The sequence below is a fragment of the Rattus rattus genome, chromosome 1 (assembly GCF_011064425.1).
Source record: "Rattus rattus isolate New Zealand chromosome 1, Rrattus_CSIRO_v1, whole genome shotgun sequence".
Lineage (NCBI taxonomy): Eukaryota > Metazoa > Chordata > Mammalia > Rodentia > Muridae > Rattus > Rattus rattus.
In genome coordinates, this window is record NC_046154.1 from 172,031,586 (window position 1) to 172,052,262 (window position 20,677).

The 20,677-nt window shown below is 42.5% G+C and overlaps 1 protein-coding gene across 1 annotated transcript in view; it reads right to left on the reverse strand.

Moving 5' to 3' along the window:
* The window catches only part of Cfap54 (cilia and flagella associated protein 54), a 276,477-nt gene that overhangs the window by 166,818 nt on the left and 88,982 nt on the right, over nt 1-20,677 (reverse strand). The window contains exons 27-34 of the mRNA XM_032911469.1: nt 17,962-18,087; nt 16,099-16,216; nt 13,821-13,910; nt 12,390-12,516; nt 7,995-8,109; nt 7,295-7,392; nt 3,730-3,960; nt 1,598-1,740 (exon numbers count right to left, since the gene is read on the reverse strand). Of these exons, the coding sequence (XP_032767360.1) occupies nt 1,598-1,740; nt 3,730-3,960; nt 7,295-7,392; nt 7,995-8,109; nt 12,390-12,516; nt 13,821-13,910; nt 16,099-16,216; nt 17,962-18,087 (1,048 nt within the window). The remainder of the gene's footprint in view (nt 1-1,597; nt 1,741-3,729; nt 3,961-7,294; nt 7,393-7,994; nt 8,110-12,389; nt 12,517-13,820; nt 13,911-16,098; nt 16,217-17,961; nt 18,088-20,677) is intronic.

A 20,677-nucleotide genomic window follows, 5' to 3' on the forward strand; every position in this document is an offset into this window, starting at 1 on the left:
CTGTTCACGAGCTTTTGTTGTGCAAACCTTGTTCCTTGATTTAAAATTATTGGTTGATTAAAATTGGCTATAGCCAATCGCTAGAGGAATTAGAGGTAGCTAGGTTTGGAGTGACCTAGTTGGAGGAGAGAGGAGAGGCCAGGTAGAGAAAGAGGAAGAACAGGAGAGGAGGAAGCCACCATGAGAAGGGTAGAACCATGGGTGCATGGCCAGGAGAAACAACAAGTATCTGGGGTATACCTCTGGGGAGGTAACCAGGCCAGCAGTTAGAAGAGTAGACTAGGGATAGCCCCCAACCCAGTAATTGTCAAAGCCAAATAAAATAACCACAGACTGAGTCTCATTTATTTGTAAGCTAGTTGAAGACATGCTTAAATTGGTTGTATTAAATGCACTGTTCTTTAATCGTCCCAAACACCCATCCCCCAGAGCCTGCACACTCTCAGAAGTAGCACCCTGACCATTCATTGCTCAGCTAAGGTGGCATCAGCCCAGAACTGTTTTCTCTCCTCTCCCGTATGTCTCTCTTGTATAATGCTCTGTCTCCAGTATCGTAGTGGGATGAAGCTTGGGCCAACTACATACGTCAATAAATTTACAAAAAAAAAAAAAAAAAAAAAGAAAGGAAGGAAGGAAGGAAGGAAGGAAGGAAGGAAGGAAGGAAGGAAGACTGTCCCAAGTTCAAATTCAGATATCCGGACTGTATTTGTGCCTAGCCATATCAGTACATTGGTGGAATCTACTTGGAAAAGGACTTCCATTAAGATATCACACCTGCTAGCAAGGCTTCCCAGGCTTGAACATGAAGGGGTTCTAGCAGGCCATGCTCAAACATGGCTCCAGCAGGCCTTGCTCTTTCCCTATTCCCTCTTCCTTGCTAAAAACTGTAAGATTACATTCCCAAAGTTAGCCACCAAGATCTATTTTCATATTTGATCACTTCTTTCTCCTAAGGCTGACTACCCAAGGCCATCTCTCACAGTCTTGAAGTCCAGCTATCAAAAGCCCCCTCAGGCTCACCTAATTGGCATGTCTAATCACAACAAACTCAACCTAACAAGGGGTTTCCCTTTCTGCCTTTATAAACCAATATTTTCCTAAGGCCGGGTTTGTCTCTGGCCAAGTCTGTCTCCTTCATACCCAGAAGCACTCTCTTGGCCCCCCAGGGCAAATGTCCCTTCTCCACTCCCACCCTTTGTTCCCTTCTCCTTCTCCCCCATACTCTATCTCTCTTTCTCCCTATGGGGCAAATGGAATTCCTTTGTGCTGAAAACTTAGTCTTGAGATGTCTTGTGCTAACTTGGCAGTACCTACAGAGCAGTCAGAGGCTGCTAATACATTTGCAGAACAATAAAAATATTTTTGGTGGAATGTGGAATACTTAATTGTTAAAGTTAAGGACAGCAAGCAATTACCAAAGCACACTAACACAACTAAATTGCTGGGCTTTTAAAAATGGTGCATATATTTCTTTCTCTCTCTGTGTGTGTATGTGTGTGTGTGTGTGTGTGTGTGTGTGTGTGATATGCTGTTTGAGTTAGTGAATAAAAACTTAGAGGCAATTTATAGAGTTGTCAATGAGCAAGTTTACTTTTACCTGTGGGTTGGTTGTGCTTCCTTTTCTTAGAGGCACTAAAGACATCCATCATTGCTTTGTAGCTGTCTACAGTCAGCTTTGCAGTTGGTAAAATTGTTCCAGAGTGGAATAGTGAGAAGAGGTTAGGGTCACATGACCGGAAACTGAAAAGAGAATCATATATCAGATAAAACAACATAAACAAAACTAAACTGTCTTTTAAATACGCCTAATTTTTTGTTTTTAAAACATTAGTTGTTATGATTTTAGACCATAGGCAGGTAATCAACTCCCAGCACACTAGCACGGACTTTTGAGATTAGACAATGTAACTCTACTGTTAGGAGCTTAAACACTTTGTCCTTCCCTAAAAGGATACGTGAATATGGGAATGAAGCCTCTCTACTCTGAGTTATAAAGCAATAATTTCTGTTGGGCTAGGGATAGGGCTCTGAGGTAGACCAGTTGCCTAACTTATATAAGGCTCTGGGTTTAATCCCTATTATTGCAATAAATAAATACTATTAGAACAATAAATCACATGATTTAGGTATAACAGTGAAGATAATGTCTGTTAAGAGTATGTCCATAGTCATGTTTCTTTTTCAAAAATAAGACTTGAGCACTAAGCAATGTTAGGAAGATAAACATCAAGCATCCACTAACAATCATAATAAAACCAAAGTTTATCAGCAAGTTACCACTGGCATAACCTTGACCACTGGTTGTTTTATTGTGCTATCATTAGGCAGAGTTGGGAACATATGACAAGAAGACTTCTGGGTACCTAGAGGATACTAAGAAAGCCTGTCTCTTCCCTGCCATGGGCCACATTATTAAGCTAACTATTGCTTCTTAAGGAACTGGATTCACTCTATGGCCTACCTAAGCTGTTCCTAGACCAGCCTCAGCCCTAGAATTGTAGCCATTGTCACTGGCTGGCTAGCCACTAAAATGCAGATCATTCAGGAGCAGTTTTGTGAAGGTTTGTCTTCCAAGGGTTTTAACCAAACTTGTGGAGAAATGGAAAGAAGGGCCAAGTTCATTCTGGATTTGAACCTGCATTCCTTTGCACTGCTGATTTAATGAAATAAACACCCACTTACTTCACATCCTTTTCTCTAGTCTTTCTCCCAGCCATCCCATTTTGTATGCTCCTGCCAAGGAAACTCATTATCATGCTCCTGCTTAAAACCCCTTACTAATCTCCTTTTACACAGAACAAAATAAACTCACTCGGATTTAACATAAACTGAAGACACTTCATGACTTGGTACTGACTGACTTTTATTTCTCACCACCTCTTTCATTTGCCCTAGATTTTGATTAGACTACTGGGGTTCTATCCTGTTTCCTACCCGTACTATGACTTTTGCTATTTCAGTGATCAAGAATGCCTGCTTCTCTGCCTGATCATTGCTAAACATGGACACACAGGAATAACATCTCCATGAGCCCCTCCCTATAAGGTCAAGCCAAAAGAAAGCCACCAGGTTGTAACAAAGAATTTATATGTGCTCAACCATCTACCACCAAATAGAGTTATGCATGGATGCTTATGATACACCATGAGATTCCAATACCTGTATCTTGTCCATCTCTGCATACTAGAAGCATGTAGCTCACTGCCCTGTGTGTAGGAGTTCCTCGCCAAGTATTGTTTTGGATGGAAGACTTTATATCACTTTTGCAACAAGTACCTAGCATTCAATAATATAGTCTTCTCTTTGTATCTACCTCAGCCCTTAGCCAGAGGTACAGAATAAGATCTCAAGTTGCATGTTGAATTCATGGTATAAATATCACATTAGAAAATATGATCTCTTGTTTTTACAAGCCTCCAAAAATATCTCTGAAGGAAAGGGATAGGGCACAATGTCTGCTAACATCTACAGGTATTATGGGGTTAGCCTCGCACTGGAAGCTATGCAAATTAGCACAACACTGGACATTATTAAACATGTATTTAGGAAAAAACTAACATAACAAAATACAGAAAACACAGTGATGGCCAGTGTAATGCAGACATTCTGGCAACCTTGCTAAACTGAGCCCTGGAGCATACAAATGCATAATCTGGGCCCGGGAGACGAATGTGGGGGTTGAGGGAATGTAATGGAGAGTGAGGGGCAGTTACTAGCATCATTCTATACCTGACATTCGAATGGGAAGAGCCTAATTTTATCTTTGAGCGCTCAGTCAGCTTTTGTAAAAACATGTGGAAGTGTGCGTTCGCCAGGTACAGGTTCATCTGAGCTCTCCAAGGCAGCTCTTCAAGAAGTATTTGATGGAATCTCTTTCTTTTAACATAAGTTAATATTAAGGGGTTCAAGTTATCCGTCAGGCTTCGATATGCCATTTTCCTAACGTCAGTTCTCTTGTTTCTGCCGAGGGAGAAAGATGTTTTAAAGTTAGACAATAAACAAACAGACATTAAATAAAGAAGAATGATTCCGATTTGCACAGAATGTACCATGAAGTCACTTGACTACGCTTATGCAAATGGGTTTGGCTCATTTAACATTCCCTTGGTGCTTGAGACATGAAATAGTGAGGAAGAGAAGCTGCAAGAGAAGCTTTGGGGGCAGAGACGCCACTAAATTGCCTTTGAGAGTCTTGCATGTTCCAGTTCAAACAGAAGCTTGGTGTTTTCATCATCCCAAGGCCGCTGGGATTTCACAGGCCATGCAGTTTTTACATTGATCAGCTTTTTCAATATTAAACAACAAATTCTTTTCTCTATATTGGTCCTTAAGGGAAAAGACAATGGAGCGAAATTTTGCCTAACATTAGTTAGCCTCCACAGGAAATAAAGTTTCAGTCAAATGTAGATGAAATATTTTCAAAAATGAACATATTCAATACACTACATGGGGAAAATATTCAACTTTTATTTAATAGTTCATATTTGAGTCTGATTTTGCTTTTCTGAGACTGGATCTTATGTAGGTCAAGCTAGCTTTGATCTCTCCATCCTCCTGCCTCAGCCTTCAAAGCATTATGCTAGTTCAGTTTTTTAAAAACAAAAACAAAAACAAAACACTGTACATTTATTTTTAAAAGTTCCTATAGCTAACCTGGTAAATTGTTTACAATCATAAAGATATGCGTTTGGATTCTCAGAACGCACCTCAGATGGATGTGGTAGTTCATGCCTGTAATTCCATCATGGGCGGCAGTGCCAGGAAGATCTCTGGTGTTTACTGGTCAGCCATTCTAGCCAATCAGCAAACTCCAGATTCAGTGAGAGACCTTGACTCAAAACTTGAAGTACAGAGTGATTGAGGAGAATACTCGATGTCAACCTCTGGTCTCCATATGAAAGATCACATCAGACATCTCATGTGTCTCCCCCATCCCCAACCCCCACCCCAAAACTAGTTTAACTATCTTTATAACTGGTCGTACTCTACCGCCCCAACATTTCCCTTTTCTAGTTTAATACTCTGTGTGCCTGATTACCCTCTTCACCTCTTTCCTTTTCTTCTCTCTTGGACTCCTTGCCAGTTGCATGACTTCCAGCCACACTTCCCTCTGACGCATACATTTTTACATTACTGTTCAGCTCTGAATATATTAAATTTCGTTAACAAAACTACTTTAGTTCAAGGCTTCTGGGCTTCTTGTTGTTGTAATAGGTTTAAAATTTCGGGGTTGGGGATTTAGCTCAGCGGTAGAGCGCTTGCCTAGCGAGCCCAAGGCCCTGGGTTCGGTCCCCAGCTCCGAAAAACAGGAAAAGGAAAAAAAAAAATTTCCACCAACACTGTGAATCCTTTAAATGATTATCCTGAGAATTAAAAGCGTTATTGCCGAAACAAACGTAATCTCGTCCTGTGTAGGCAGGTCAGTTCTCAGAGGCTAAGAAGAGACCGCAGGGCCCCGCTAGAAAGCAGAAGGAAGTCCAGGGAAGGAGCAGGAGGAGGACAGGCCTTGTCCTGTGGAATAGACGGTTTGACTTGAGGTGCTACGGCCAGCCAACAGCTACACAGTTACACCTATCAACAAGACCAATCGCCATGGTGGCGTTGGCACATATGTCTGACGGATTCCATGGAACTAAACAGATATACAGAGAGACGCGTGTATGAATTCATATAAAATTGCTATACTCTGAATAAAGCCATCAGATTGCATTTCTGCCAGCATCTTGGTTTGTGATATCGTAAAGAGTGACAGAGTCCATTAGAAACTAGGTAAAGAGCTAGGGTCTGTTTCCCCGAAGTACAGCTTCAATAATCTGAAGCTAATAGTCTAAAGCTTCAATAACCTGAAGAAAATATATATTGAAGACACATGTCATAACAACTGTGTCCATATCACAGGATTTGGGAGATTATATCTGAGGTCTCAGTCTGTAAGCAACAAGAAGAAACATGTGAGAAAGGAACCTTAGGAAAGAATAAGCCAGATCTTCATTTTCTGTACCTGCTATGACACACAGCCACACAGACGGACTTGAACTATCAAGTAAACTATCAAGTCATCTAGACCAATCTTTATACCAAGATTCTATTATATCTCTATTCAAAGAATAGAAGAATTCAGAAATGTAATTTTTAAATTCATACAAAACTAGTGCTTTATGTAGCTAACAAAAGGGAAGTAACCCATTTAGGGAGAAACCAACAATGTATTAAAAAACATTACAAGCTCTTAAAATGCAGCCTGTCTTCTCAAAGAAAGACAGACGGTTGCAAAGAAACAAAACAAAATTTCCCAAGCGGGTGTATGTATTCCACTCTCCTTTCAAATCCACAATAGAATACTTCCTATTATCCAGCAACCTAGTCTGAACTATTTTCTGAAAGATTAGTCAAGCCCTGAGAGGGGGCGGGGGAACAACATGCTGGAGGGACATTTTCTATCAGGCAACAAGTTTTACTTTAAAGCCAAAGTCATCGCAATAGTAGGCTATTAGTTCAGAAAATAGATAAATAGACTACCACGACAGAGAAGAGGTCCCAAAACTAAATCCATGAAGTCTGTAAATAACAAAGGTGACAGGGACAATAAAATCCACTGTTTGAGAACAGACGGTCTAATAGATGGTGCCATCTAGACAATTGTAATTGAGGGGAGATGGCTGGTCATTTAAGAGCCCTGGCTGCTCTTCCAGAGGACCTGGGTTCGGTTCCCAGTACCCACAGTGGCAGCTCAGCCATCTGTAATTCCAGTCCTAGTGGACCCTCTTCTGACCTTCATGGGCACTGCACACACGTGTTACACATACATAACCCGAGGGGCAAACTATTCCTATACATGAAATAAAAGTAAGTGTTTTAAAAGAATTCCAGGTCCTAAGAAAACAAAGAGCGGCTCCCAACCTGGTCTCAACTCTGGCTACCACCAATGACTCTATGGCCAACGCTCTGTAGCAGACCCCATTCACACCACTCGCTAATTTGGATTGGTCACTGCTCTTCTAATCGTTACTATCCAAGCGCCTTGAGAACCAGGATGCCCTGGAACTTTTACTGTGTGACGGTTTCATATATTTACAAAGTGACTTTTAGTCATTCCATCCTCCCTTCTGCTCTCCTTCTCTGTCTCACTGGAGTCCTTTTTCTCAACAGCCAACCCACGCCCCAGCCCAACCTCCACCGCCGAGTTTCAGGTCTTCTTTGTGTGCGGGAGCCACTGGGTTTGGTTGTTTTGCATGCCAGGTTTTCCAGGATATCCTAGTACCCAAAGAAGTGCTTAACATGTATTCAGTAATACCTTTCCAGCTCTGCCATATCAAAAATGGACGGATTCTTGTAGAAAAAGTCTTTTAGATTGTCCTTTCTCTTCCTTCGGCGTCTTGGTAAGTCTGAAGACTTCATGAAAGAGAGAAACTTGTGTTATAAAGGAAAATTGAAACATAAACATGTCCGGCACCCTACACCCCTCCCACACTGCAATGCTTACCCTCTGCCCTGGAAATGCACTGGTTTTCCCATATCCTTTAATTAAAACTACAGTCAAGGGGCTGGAGAGGTAGCTCAGCAGTTAAGATCACTTGCTGCCCTTTCAGAGGACCTGGGTTCGACTCCCAGCACTCATGTGTTGGCTCACAACCATCTGCAACTCTAGTTCCAGGGGGATCTTAGGCCCTTGTCTAGCCTCTGTGAGCACCAGTTGAGCATATGGTGGTATACAAACATATATGCAGGGAAAATACCCAAATAAGTAAAAATATATAAATAAGTAATTATAAAAAGTAAAAACAGCCCCCTACAGACAAAAATATCTGATTGTGAAATATCTCTATGATTCTTTAAGAATTTATCGTTTATTATGAAATTATTAAACTTATACTTATCTGCATTTATTTGTTTCATATTTTAACAAATCAAAACAATCAGCCATCTCTAGATAATAATCTCTTAATCAGTTTTATGAATTGAAAGTTCCAAACTCAGTTTTAAAAACGACTTACCCTTCCTATCTCGATCACTATGGCCTTAAACTTCTTGGGAGATTTGAGCGTCTTCCTAGAAACCGTAGTCTCCTTATATCTTATCCTTTTCACTCCAATAAGAGACTCGTTTCTCCTAATCCACACACACACGAAAAAAACATTAGTCAAAAGATATGCAGAAAAAAGAAAAGATGGTTGCAACACCACCGTAGTAATGAATCTCTAATGAATGCTATCGCTGAAACTGTGTGAAAAGGGGGGGTGCCTGGACCGCCCGCTCCGTGCACCGCTCAGTGGGAATCCCCGGACATCCGGAATAGCTGATCTCCTAACAGTGCAATGTCATTGACACTGAAACCTTGGGGAAAGGGCACACGTGTGCACAGAGAAAGGGCTGAAAGTACAGTGTAGGATTGGACCTTAGATAATCCGCCATCACTTCTCTTCACAGTCAAGACAAAAACAAATGCCTTGCTTCTGACTGACTTAGGTCTTTTCTTGTCCCAACCTGCATAAGCTCCCAAGGGCCACTGCCATTTGCTGAGCTTTCTTCCTCCTCCACTCCCCTCGGGAGCGCTCAGCGTTCTTTTCCCAGCATGGCTTCCCCTGCTCCAGACACAGTGCGGTCTCGGTCTCTCTCCATATCTTGCTGCTGAGATTTCTCAGCCAATTTTCCTGAAGTGCGTACATTTTCTGGAATTTCCATTCCGTACTAAAGAGAGCAAGAAACCCTGACCTAACATGCTGAATGGGAAACAAAACCTTGAGTAAAATACAAAGCTTCAAGGTTAATAATACGACTGACTGAGTCTAGATAGTGAGTCCTGCGTTAGAATACACTGTATGATCAAAATGTATCTTGTTCCTAGTAGTGGTTGGTATCTTACTACAATGGTTTCTCTCTCTCTCTCTCTCTCTCTCTCTCTCTCTCTCTCTGTGTGTGTGTGTGTGTGTGTGTGTGTGTGTGTGTGCACGTATGTGTGTTGTAGATCTACATGTGTGTTTGAAAGAATTGCTATACAGACATGTAGTGGCCAGGGGATAACATGGGATACTTTAATCTGATCTTTTATACTTTCTCTTACTCCCCATGACAGGATTTCTCTCTGAACCTTGGGGATGGCTACCTGGTTGTCAGCAAGCCCCAGAAGATGTCTACCACCCAGAGTACTAGCGCTGTGTGTGCTCTTGGTCATAATAGGGTGTTTACATAGATGCTAGAGATGGGGCTCAGGGTCCCGTGCTTATCCGGCCGGTGCTCGTACCTACTTAGCAATCCCCAGACCCCTCCCTTTGGTTTTTTACTCCTTGCTGGACAAGGTGAACCCTTCTTCCATTGTTCTTCGTTTCTAAATACCATTCATTATTCTAGCCCATCCTCCAATTTCTCTGAAGGAAACTGCACTGAAATTATAACAATAAACCAACGAAGTAATTTTAAACTAATGAAAAAGCCTTTACAAATTATGGCTGACTGTAAAGCGATGTAAAGCTGACTTCATTTTATATAAAATATATGTGTGTGCCTTATATAAAAATATGTTGAATCTTTGTCATACTAGTCACTCCTCCCTCACAGTCTCTGGTAAATTTCGTCATATGCTCTGTAAAAAAGGGATTCTTTTCATTATACTTTCAATACAGGAAAGCTATTGCTTCTGTGTCTAGCTTTCCTATGGAATTCAACAGGTTCTGCTAATTATCTTCAGATTAAGTTAAAAGGGACAATTATTCGCCAATGTCTCCATTTTCAGAGGACTTCACTGTGGAATCCGTTTAGCATTTTTAATTCTCCATGCTGCAGTAATCATAAAATCTCCCAATCTAATTTCTTTCCTTAATACACTTGCAAGAACTTACAGAGCAACGCTAATTGTCAGAAGGTAAAATGAGTGTCCTTGTTTGGGGCTTAATTTAATAGAAAATCACATGATCTTAATTTTACAGGAATAATCATTGAATTTTCCAGATAATATTTTAGAAAACTCCTAATGGTTCCTGTGGCTCCCAGTGACAATTATATTTTCATATCGCCTACTCCGTCTGCACTAAGAATCAAATCTTTATTTTACCGCTGGACTTCTGGGCTGGTATTTACTGGTATTTCTGCCTCTGTCAATTGCTCAGACACTTGACCCATACCTTTTCCTACTTGTTTACTCTCCACACCGAGTTGACTAGAAAGCCTTATTGATAGGTGAATAGCTGCATACAAAATAAAAGTATTCATTTCTTTAAAAAATATGAGAGAAGCGCCCTGAACAAGGTTGAGCTATCCAAATGTTTCTGCTGCTTTTCTCTGGTGTTAGAAGCTTTTCCAGGTACTCATCACTTTCAACGATGATTTTGAATTTATTTTCTATTCCTGCTGACCACGCTTCTCCTTTTACGATTAAGCTACATGGAAATTTTCTTCTTTTACTTGTACTCTCAAACAATGATCCCTTGTGGCAACTGAACTGATTTCAAGCCAACTTGTAATTGATGCTTTTCTATTTTTATTTTTATTTCCCTACGTCTTTCTTAGGTTTGCGTTCTTTTACTGTTTCTCGACTTTCATAAGAACACATTTAATGTCTTTTTCTCTGCTCTGTAGTAGAAGTTTCTAAAACTAAGGATCTGTCCACAGCTGTAGCTCTGGCTGCCTCTAACACGTCAGGTTTCTTTTCCATTATTGTTGGTCTCCTAAAAGCTTTAAGAGACATTTATTCTCTACAGAATGGAGACATAAATTTATCCTACCAGTTGTGTGTGTGTGTGTGTGTGTGTGTGTGTGTGTGTGTGTGTATCTGAATCTTCCCTCTTTAGGTCTGTTTTCAAGTGATTTTCTTTCAATTCTGTGTGTTCATACATATGTGTGCACATGCGTGCGGATGCACACGTGAGTATAAGTGAGCACGGTGGCCAGAAGAGGACATCAGTCATCCGAAGCTGGAGCGACAGGCAAGGCAGTTGTATACTGCCCAACACAGATGCTGTGAACAAAACCAGGGACCCATGAAAGGGCAGGAAGTGCTCGTAACAGCCAGGGCAACTCCCCATCTCTGTGCATGGTATTTTAAGCCATAAGATCATCATTGTTTCTCTTTGAAAACCTTCATGAAATGCCTTCAGTGGGGTTTATAAATACAACCTGTAAAGTCATCCTCATTGGGCATGCAAAGGTGGCATGGAACACCTAACGGGGACGGCATCTCATAGACCACAAAGGCTAAGGTTTAATTGGCATCCCTGTTGAGCAGAACGCGTGATGCTGTGAACCGGAAGTGCACAGGATGAAGTATCACATGCAGAAGCGTGCCACGCATGCGAGCAAACAGACATGAGGACTCCATCTGCTCCGTTCATCTACCCTGACTTGGTGAAGATGTCTGAAAATGTCTCCTTGGCCTCAAAGTTCACCCATCTGTCGCTGCCTAAGCCAGAGGCACCCATCGGTCTCCAGGCTCCGGTGCTTGTGATGTCACTATTCGAGTTCATGATGCATCTCATCTGTTTAGCTCTCAGACGGGCTGTCGTCATCATCATCATCATCATCATCATCGTCATCGTCATCGTCGTCGTCGTCATCATCATCATCAACATGTTGTTGTTGTTGTTGTTGTTGACTTTGATGGTCCTTGCAACTTGCCTGAACACTACAAACAACTTCTGACTTTTTTTTTACAAGTCTTGAGTGCTTTTTGGTTGAATTCGACTTTCTAATTCTGACCAGTTCTCTGAAGGCCATGGGCTATTATACTTAAGACACAGTCTCCTCCGACTTTTGAAAATATTATGCCTATATATTCCAAGCTCTGGCTCTCAGAAACAAGGTATCTATTTTGGAAAGAATGTTTCCGTGTTGACTCCCTTAGTTTGGGTGGCATTTTAAAAATAAATGTCACATTATTTGCTGTTATTTTTATTCAAATGGGACATGGTAGAGGTTTATACCCCATGATGACAGACACTTGTCAGTGGTTTGAGGACAAGGCGAACGTATCTGGGGTGAAACACTATAATTTTCTTACGGAGTAAAAAAGATCATTCCAGCGAAGGAAATAGAGAGCATCTTATCCACATACATGAATGGGACCCTCAAGAAATGGCTCTGCTCATTTTGACAGAATCAGGAACACATGATATACATGCAAACTAGACTTAACCTCTACTGAGAACAAGCTGACAGCCTAGGGAGACATTTACTCATACTGACCCAGCGGAAGTGGCCTGCCCTTTTTGCCATTGGCGGTGGGAATATGTCCTGGTCTGACTGCTTCGTTCAAGTACAGAAATACTTTTATGGTTAGTCAGTTGCCCACACAGACACAGACCTTTCTGTTTTGCCACTCGCAGTTACATTTGCCGCACACTTTTTCCATCTACCTTTGTAAAAGTCGCCAACATTTGCGGAACTAGAATGGCTCCTACCTTTTCAAGAAGTCATAAACAGGGCCACATATCTCTACCATGAGGTGAAACTTCTCATCGTTCATGCATTTGAGCATAATTTGTGTAAAGAATTCCAGGAATCTTGGTCTTTGCTTAAATTTCATGACTATAGAAAAGAGAAGTTCATTGGAGAGTTACCAGTGTCCCTCAGGTTCCTAGTGCTAGGCGACCTTAGTCACAACAGGCATGCCTCGTGATTTGCTTTTAGATTTCCCATGTATTTCTCTTATTTAATTTTTAATTGAATATAATTACACCATTCCTCCCCTCCCTTCCCAATCTCTCCCATGCCCCCTCCATCCCCTCTTAAAATCATGGCCTCTTTTTTTAAAAATTATTATTGTTGTATCATATATACAGCCTAGTAAGTTTGTTATATATATTATATATATATATCATAATTTCTTTTGTGTAATACATAGCTTAAAATGAGAAACAATTTTTCCAGTGCAGTCTGCAGCACAGCTATTTAAGGCAGCAATTCTCTTTAGAACACTTGTAGACCAGAGTCATCTGCATACACACACACACACACACACACACACACACACACACACTCAGTATCACAGTATGTGTGTGTGGACTATTTGCATTTAAAAATTATACCCACAGTTAAAAATGTAGCTCTCACCACTTGTTAAAGAAGCTTCCTTTGGCAGCAGAGAGAGACCATTACAGAAAGCCACAACTGATCAAAACACGGAGAACTAACCCGTGGGACCCCTAACCCAAACTGATACATCTTTGTTAAAACCTGTGCCTAAAACTATGGCAACACTGTATCAGCCAAAACAATGGCCACACCAGTCAACATTCAAGGAAGAATCCGGAAACCTTGTGGGGCCCCATCCTTAGACAAGGTCTACAGGCAGCGGAGAGAGGTTGACTCTCTTCCAGGGATGAGCCCCCTTATTGGTTAGATTTCTCACTTACAAATATTAAAGGAGTCTGTGTTGGATGAGCCGCTGTTTTATTCCGAGGGCCACTGAGAATCCTACACTGCATATTTGGCTTATCCTTCACAAACATCAACGATAAAGATTTAACTGAAGCTGTTTGTGGCCCATGGCTATCAGGAGAAAGCGCCTAGTCACCTCTTAGACTGATTTGCTCCACTCATCCCTCAGCGCAAAAAAAAAAAAAAAAAAGCCGCCCTCTCTTCCTAGCTGAGTTTTAAAATGACTACACTTTCAGTGCCTTCTTTTTGTCAGCTTCATAATGACACAGTTTGCTTCAAAGCCACTAGGAAGGTTCTTTCTTCCAGGCTTGAAGTCACCTGTTTGGGTTTCTCAATTACCCAGCAGTCAAGAGCCCGCATTATTCTCAGTGGGTGGGAATGCCGAGCACTGGAGGGACCTTTGAGCAAACAACAGAAGCAGCCTGCAGCAGAAGCCACTTCCAGCCACTCACCTTCCTTCACGGCGCCTTTCACATTCCAGTTTAAAACCACAGGGTAAAGGAAGATCGGGTCCTCAGCTCCAGATAGCTCAGCGAAGGTGACTAAAGTTAAAAAAAAAAATTTTTTTTTTTTTACTAAACTCTAAGTTCTGTCTGGTTCTGTTTGGATCCCAACAACAAAAACATACAAATCTTTTAGAGAGTTTGTTTTTCTTTTTTAATAGGGGAAATACTCAACTAAAACGAAAACTAAAGAATGGACTTTAAAATCATATATATCATATTGGCACGGTAAAAAAAAAAAAAATCAATTACTTTCCTTTTCCAAAAAAGGTAAGGGCCCAACCAACAAGATCTAACCATGACACTAATCCCCGTCCTTAGGGAGTCACTCTATAAGACTCCCCTTACAGCACAACCACAGGAGCCAGTGTGGGTCAAGTCCCACTTTCTTGATGTTGTGTAGCAGGGGCTCACCTGAAATCTGTGGTCCTCCTGCCTCAGCCTCCAGAGTGCTGTGACTACTTGTATGTGCACCAACCTACAAACTCTGTTCAGGCTCTAACCCTGACATTTCTTGAACTGTGAAATTTGATGGTTGGGGGCGGGGAGAGGAAGGGGGGAAATGGGGTGGGTCAGGGTGAATAGGGTGGCCTGGGGTGAGGTGGGGTGGGCCTGGGTGTCCATATTTAAAATCTCTGTCTCTGAGTTCTTGCCGTTGAAGTGGGGATAAGAGGAATTTCCTTATCCAGCTGTTATACAGATTTTGCATGATTATTTAATGTATTAAAAATGGTGTCTCACACATAGGCGGCCCCTGCGCAAAATCATTTTTATTGTTACTGAATTTACTGTGTAGCTAGTAATGGGTTTTACTTCTTAATAAAATTTTGTTGATATTGGGATAAATAATTCACTTTACATTTTAAGAAATCATACTTTTATGCGTGTAATTAGATAATTAAAGTTTGCCCTAAAGTAGGTTTGCCGATTATGAGAACAGTATAACATCAGGCTCAAACCTTCAGCCTGAAACAGGCCAGGGATACGTTGAAAATGAGAGCACCAACAGCATAACCAGAACATATTACAAAAAGAGTGAAGTGAGACCCAATGTTCACTCAGTTCCCAAAAGCCCACCTCGAGGGAGAATAACGAGTAAGCTCTTTATCCTCTGCAATACTTAATATGCTTTAAAAAAAACAAATAAAAAACAACAACAAAAACCCTAACAATTATCAAAAAGTAAATCAAATTCCAGGTGTCTTTGCAAACTGCAAAGTCCAAACAGCTAATCATTCTGTTAACACATCATCAGCCCACCCTGAAGTCTCTAGGATGATGACCTCAAGTTAGGCTCGCCCCTCACTGCTCACTACACTTCACTACCACATAACCCTGGGGCTTCTAACTTGCACAGTTGCCTTTAGGGCAGCAACTCCCAATTTGAGGCAAGCCCATGAGTTCTGCTCCCATGGGCAGGGTCCATAGATGCTGTCCCACATCCCTCAGTGCCCAGGACAGAGACACCCCTACTGTGCTGGCTGGCTTTATGTCAACTTGACACAAGCTAGAGTCTCTGAGAGGAGGGAACCTCGATTGAGAAAAGTGCCGCCCTCCATTTGGATCCAGCTGTAGGGCATTTTCTTAATTAGTGACTGACGGGGGAGGGTCCCGGGAGGGTCCCACCCACTGTGGGCGGTGCCATCCCTGGGCTGGTGGTCCTGAGTTATGTAAAAGAAGCAGGCTGAGCAAGCCATGGAGAGCAAGCCAGTAAGCAGCACCCTCCGTGGTCTCTGCATCGGCTCCAGCCTCCAGGCTCCTGCCCTGTTTGAGTGCCTGTCCTGACTCCTTCCTCTGATGAACGGCAAAACAGAAGTGCAGACCCTTTGTTTCCCAAGATGCTTTTTGATCATGGGGCTTCATCACAGCAATAGCCACCCTAACTAAGGCAGTCTGCAAAGAACTATTTGGACCAAAGTAACAATGATGCCAAGGTTTAAAAACAAAAACAAAAACATCTCTTCTGAAGCTAGAAGCCATGGGCCCAGGTCCAAGTCACCCGGGCAAGCCGAGGTAAATCCCTTATCCTTATGAGGCGCACCTGTAGAAGCCGTGAGCAAAGCCCTGTTGATAAGGTGCTGTTAGGATTAATGGCTTGATGGAGACACACTGTATAATCCTTAAAGGGTTTAGCAAATACTAATCTCATCTTAATTCCTTCTGTAAGGTATTTTCCCCTTTTAAGAAACTTAACACTAAACATATACAAGAGGGAAAAAAAAATTACTTTGCTTTGTCAATTTGAGTAGATGGTTCTCCAAGAAGGTCAGCTGTTCGTTTATCTTTTCAGGCACCAGCACCTGCTGTGACTTCTTGATTTTCGAAGTTTTCTTAGAACAAGTCCCCTAGAAACACGGGTAAATGTCAGAATGTATTTTAACACGTTAGGGGAGTTGTCATTTTCGAGTGACCTGCTTTATGTTCCGTTTCTCTCTTTTCTGTTTCGTACGCAGGACTACGATCTGTGCGGTTAGCCAACAATAATTAGCCATTTATCGTCACTGATATTGCAGTCTAGCTAAAAGTGCTCAAGAGTTACTTGGAGAAAACCAAAATGCTCCCATTTCCGTTCCCTCCTTTCCAGGAATTCCCACCGTAAGCCAGCACTTGTGGTACAGGTGACAGTGGAGGTAGTGGTGTTTGGAAAAGGTATCTTTTTGTAGCCCAGGCTGTCTTCAAACCACTAGGTAGCCAGTCTTCCTCCTCAAACCACTAAGTAGCCAGTCTTCCTCCTCCCCAGTGCTGGGATGATGAGCATTCTCCACCACAGTCAGTTTATGAGCATTCTCCACCACAGTCAGTTTATGCGGAGCTAGGTATCAAACCCGGGACAAGCAAAGCACTCTACCTACTGAGGTACATCACATCGCCAGTGGCTGCTCTCTTCCTAAAGTAGCTGTCACCTCCAAAAATCCTCAAAATAAAATCCCAGCCAGCCAGCCCTCGGGGAGGCCCTCCTATTCCTTTTTCTTATCTTTCCAGAGGGAGCCAGCGCCTTTACAACCCAGCTCTTGTCTCTACAGCTCAGCCTTTCACTAAAACCTAACAGGATCAGTAATTAGCAGATTAAGGCCTGGCTTGCGTGCGCCCAGACTCCCCACCAAGCTTTCTCTGTTTGAGACTGAGAATTGACCTGCAGCTGTCTCCTGTTGTCACAAACAAAACCTTCTAAGCCTCTCTCTTCTTAGAAGAGGTCTCCAGCGACTCTGGGGATTTCTGCCTCTGATAAATTAACAGATCCTACAACCTTAGTCAGTGGGAAGTGTTACAACCTCCTGCTGGACCAGAGGCTCTGAAGACAGTGTGAGACTTGCCCATGAACCCGCTAGGGCACAGAGCCTTGAGTCAAGGTCCGGATGACCCAGGGAGCTAGCAGACAGACTGAGCAATTGGCTTTAAAACAACAAACCCAGACTGACTCTGGCTTAATCAAAATTTCTCTAAGCAAAGCAAACCCCACAACTGAGTCGCCCAAAAGTTGTTACAGCTTAAAGTGTCCTCTAGCCAGGATGATTTGGGAACCTTACCAGCCAACAAATTGTCTTGCTTCTCTAGCCATCTCAGGAAGGGGGTGTGGAGGCAATCTGACTCAGTGTGAGAGGTAAGAGGCCAAAGGCCCTACCTGGTATGCCCAGTCACATCTCAAAACCTCACCTACAAACACGTTTAGCCCACAGCATTCCAACAAAAAGCAGTAAAGCCTTAAGTCCCTCTAAGGAAGCACACGTCAAAAGTTGCCCTCAAAATTAGCAGCAGTTTGGCTCACTAACCTAGCTCACTCCCTTCAGCGAAGCACTCGGAACAAAGCAACTTTGACTCAGTGCTTCCTGAAAAACCCTCTTCTTAGTCCAGTGTCCAATGCATGTAGAATGGTCTAGCCCCATCTACCTTGCATTCAGTACTTGAAGTGTAACTCTTCAACAGGCTAGCTCCTGACCATATCTTCTCAAATATTTTTTAAGTTAAAGAAGTTCTTAATGAAATCACGTTCCTTAATGTAGAAATGACAAATTGATATACTTCTAATGTGTTTAATGATAGTAAATGAAACAGCTAAATACAAAAAAGAGAAACAAACAAAACAAATTACCTCGTCTGTTGTTTCCTCTTGGTCAATACCAAATAGAGACTTGCACCCTGATGTGATATCCAACATCTTTTTCCCATAATTTATAAGCATTATTGCCAGGTCATATTCCTTCCAGGAACGCAGAATCTAATTAAAAATAAGTATTAATTATCTCTGTTGGATGCCTCTGTTTCCAAGTGCAATGCATAATTTTTCATAAATTCAAATTCCCCTAAGTCTTTTGGGCCTAACAATCCCTCAACATTGTTAAGAAAACTGGAAAGTTACCTCCAAATTATATATCTGTAGAATTGAAATTATGTAACTCTACTACTCTTGATATAAAGAACTGATAACAGCTTCTTATCAATAATGCATTTTCTATCTCTCTGGGCCATATACCTTTATTCTTTGTGGTGCAGCATTCCACTATTAAGAAACTCTTTCTACTTTAAAAAGCCATATTGAAATGATTGTTTCTTAAGGTCATATACCCACACCTTTTATTTTGAGTGCTTGGTTGCTTGCTTGTGTTTCGTTTTGTTTGCTTTGTTTTTGAGACAAGGGTTCCTGTAGCCCGGGCTGGCATCAAGCTAACTGTAGCTCAGGATGGTCCAGAACTCCCGATGTTCCTGTCTTTACCTCAAAGTGCTGAGATTATAGATTATCGACATGTACTACCATGCCTGCCTCATCTCCGGTTGCTTTCTGTGGGGAATGGCACCATTCCTGACCATGTGATTTCTTGAATGTGGAGGGGAGTGCTAAGTCAGTGATTTGCAAGACATCTTAGTAGAGAGTTGGACAGATTCTCTGAAAAACTGAGAGGAAGTGTCTTAGTTAGGGTTTTGCTGTTGTGAACAGATGCCATGACCAAGGCAACTCTTAAAAGAACAATATTTAACTGGGGCCAGCTTACAAGTTCAGAGATTCAGTCCATTATCATCAAGGCAGGAGCATGACAGCGTCTAGGCAGGCATGGTGCAGGATGAAATGAGAGTTCTACATCTTCATCTGAAGGTTGCTAGGAGAAGACTAGCTTCCAGGCAGCTCAGATGAGGGTCTTAAAGCCCACGGCCACAGTGACACACCTACTCCAACACAGCCACACCTACTCCAGCAAGGCCATGCCATGCCTACTAATAGTGCCACTCCCTGGGCCAAGCAGATTCAAACCACCACAGTAAGCACACACTGATTCTTCAAGGGTAAGCCCACTCCATCCTTCTCACACAGTACCCATCTGTTACTCTTTGCCCTTCCTAGCCTGGCCCTTGTCCACTTTTCACTTGTAATCTTCCATCACCATGTCCTTACTGAGCTGAGTATAATCCTGACCCCTCCATGTTCTGGAACCAGCACATGTCTCGTGTCTCTCTGTGGCTGAGTACATTTCCTAGTGTACCTGCCTTCCCTTATTTCCACAGCTTCCTTCTTACCTCATCATTATAATCCTGGTTCTAGCATCAACTCCAAGAAGATTTCGGGGCCAGTCATCTGATTTGTGTACTGCCCACCATAGTGACTCCATGAAGGCAAAGGAATACATGCATGGTAAACCCAGAGGGGCCACTAAGTCTAAATATGTTTGCGTGAGTCTGGTATGCGTGGACACACTCTGTTAAGATAGTTCTTATTTCGGATACATAATCGTTGCTACTTCATACATGGAGAAGGGCTACATGAAAGGATTTAATGAGTGGCTAGCTAGACCTGCTGAGACCCAGCCCATACTAAGAAGCAAGCATAATCCTGCAGAGACAAGATAATGTTTTCCAAAGAAGCAATGCATTGTGAGGAACATGTTGTAGCAATGGCGTGGTGGCGGGGCGAGGCCCTATGGGGTGTTGAATGCCTTGTACAACAGTCATATCTCATGACAAGATGTGCATGAGATGCTTGGTCACCTTTACTGGATACCACCCCTGACCAGAGCGTCTTCTCTTTACCATAAATGAACACCATCACAGAAAACCACAGCCAGACACAAGACCAGTGGATTGGGAGGAATCCAGCCATGATGCATGTGTACCACAGATCATGTATCTGTGTCTCAGGAACATTGAGGAAGAGGGGGCAGAAAGATCGTAAGGGTCTGAGTGCTGGGAAGTCTGCTGTGAAACCGTCTCTGCTAGAAAAGGCTGCGTAAACAGGAACAATACAATGGCAATATCAATAGACATGCTAACACGAAGGACTCCCACCTCAGGGGCAGAGCCACAGACAGCTAAGCTAAGAAGTGCTGAGGGGGGAATCAGCCTCTCCTCGGGGATGAGCCCCCTTCTCCGTTGCCCAATACAAAGCGGTCAGCCCTGAAGCCACACGCATACGACATACATACAGCAAAGCTGGACTCAGCCGGTCGCATTTATATGTTAGTGCAAGCACGTACAGACACGTGAATTTGGTAAGAATCAAAGAAGAGACTACCAGTTTGAGAGTTGGAGGGACGTAGAAGTTGGAGGAGGGGGACTTGGGAGAGGCTGGAGGGAGGAGCAGGGAGGAGAGTGAAGTGACTGCTGTAATTTTAAGTGTATGAGTGTGCATGCGAGGGGGCAGGCATTGCCATCTGAACACAGACACGGGTGGACGTGTGCCCTGCACCCTACCGCAGCTGCTTGCCCTGTGCTTTCACTTGGCGTGACAGAGCTGTGCAGCCTCTTGTCTAAATATATTATGAGAAAACAATAAATAAGAAGTGATTTTTTTTTCTAACGACGAGAGAAACAGAGGGCTG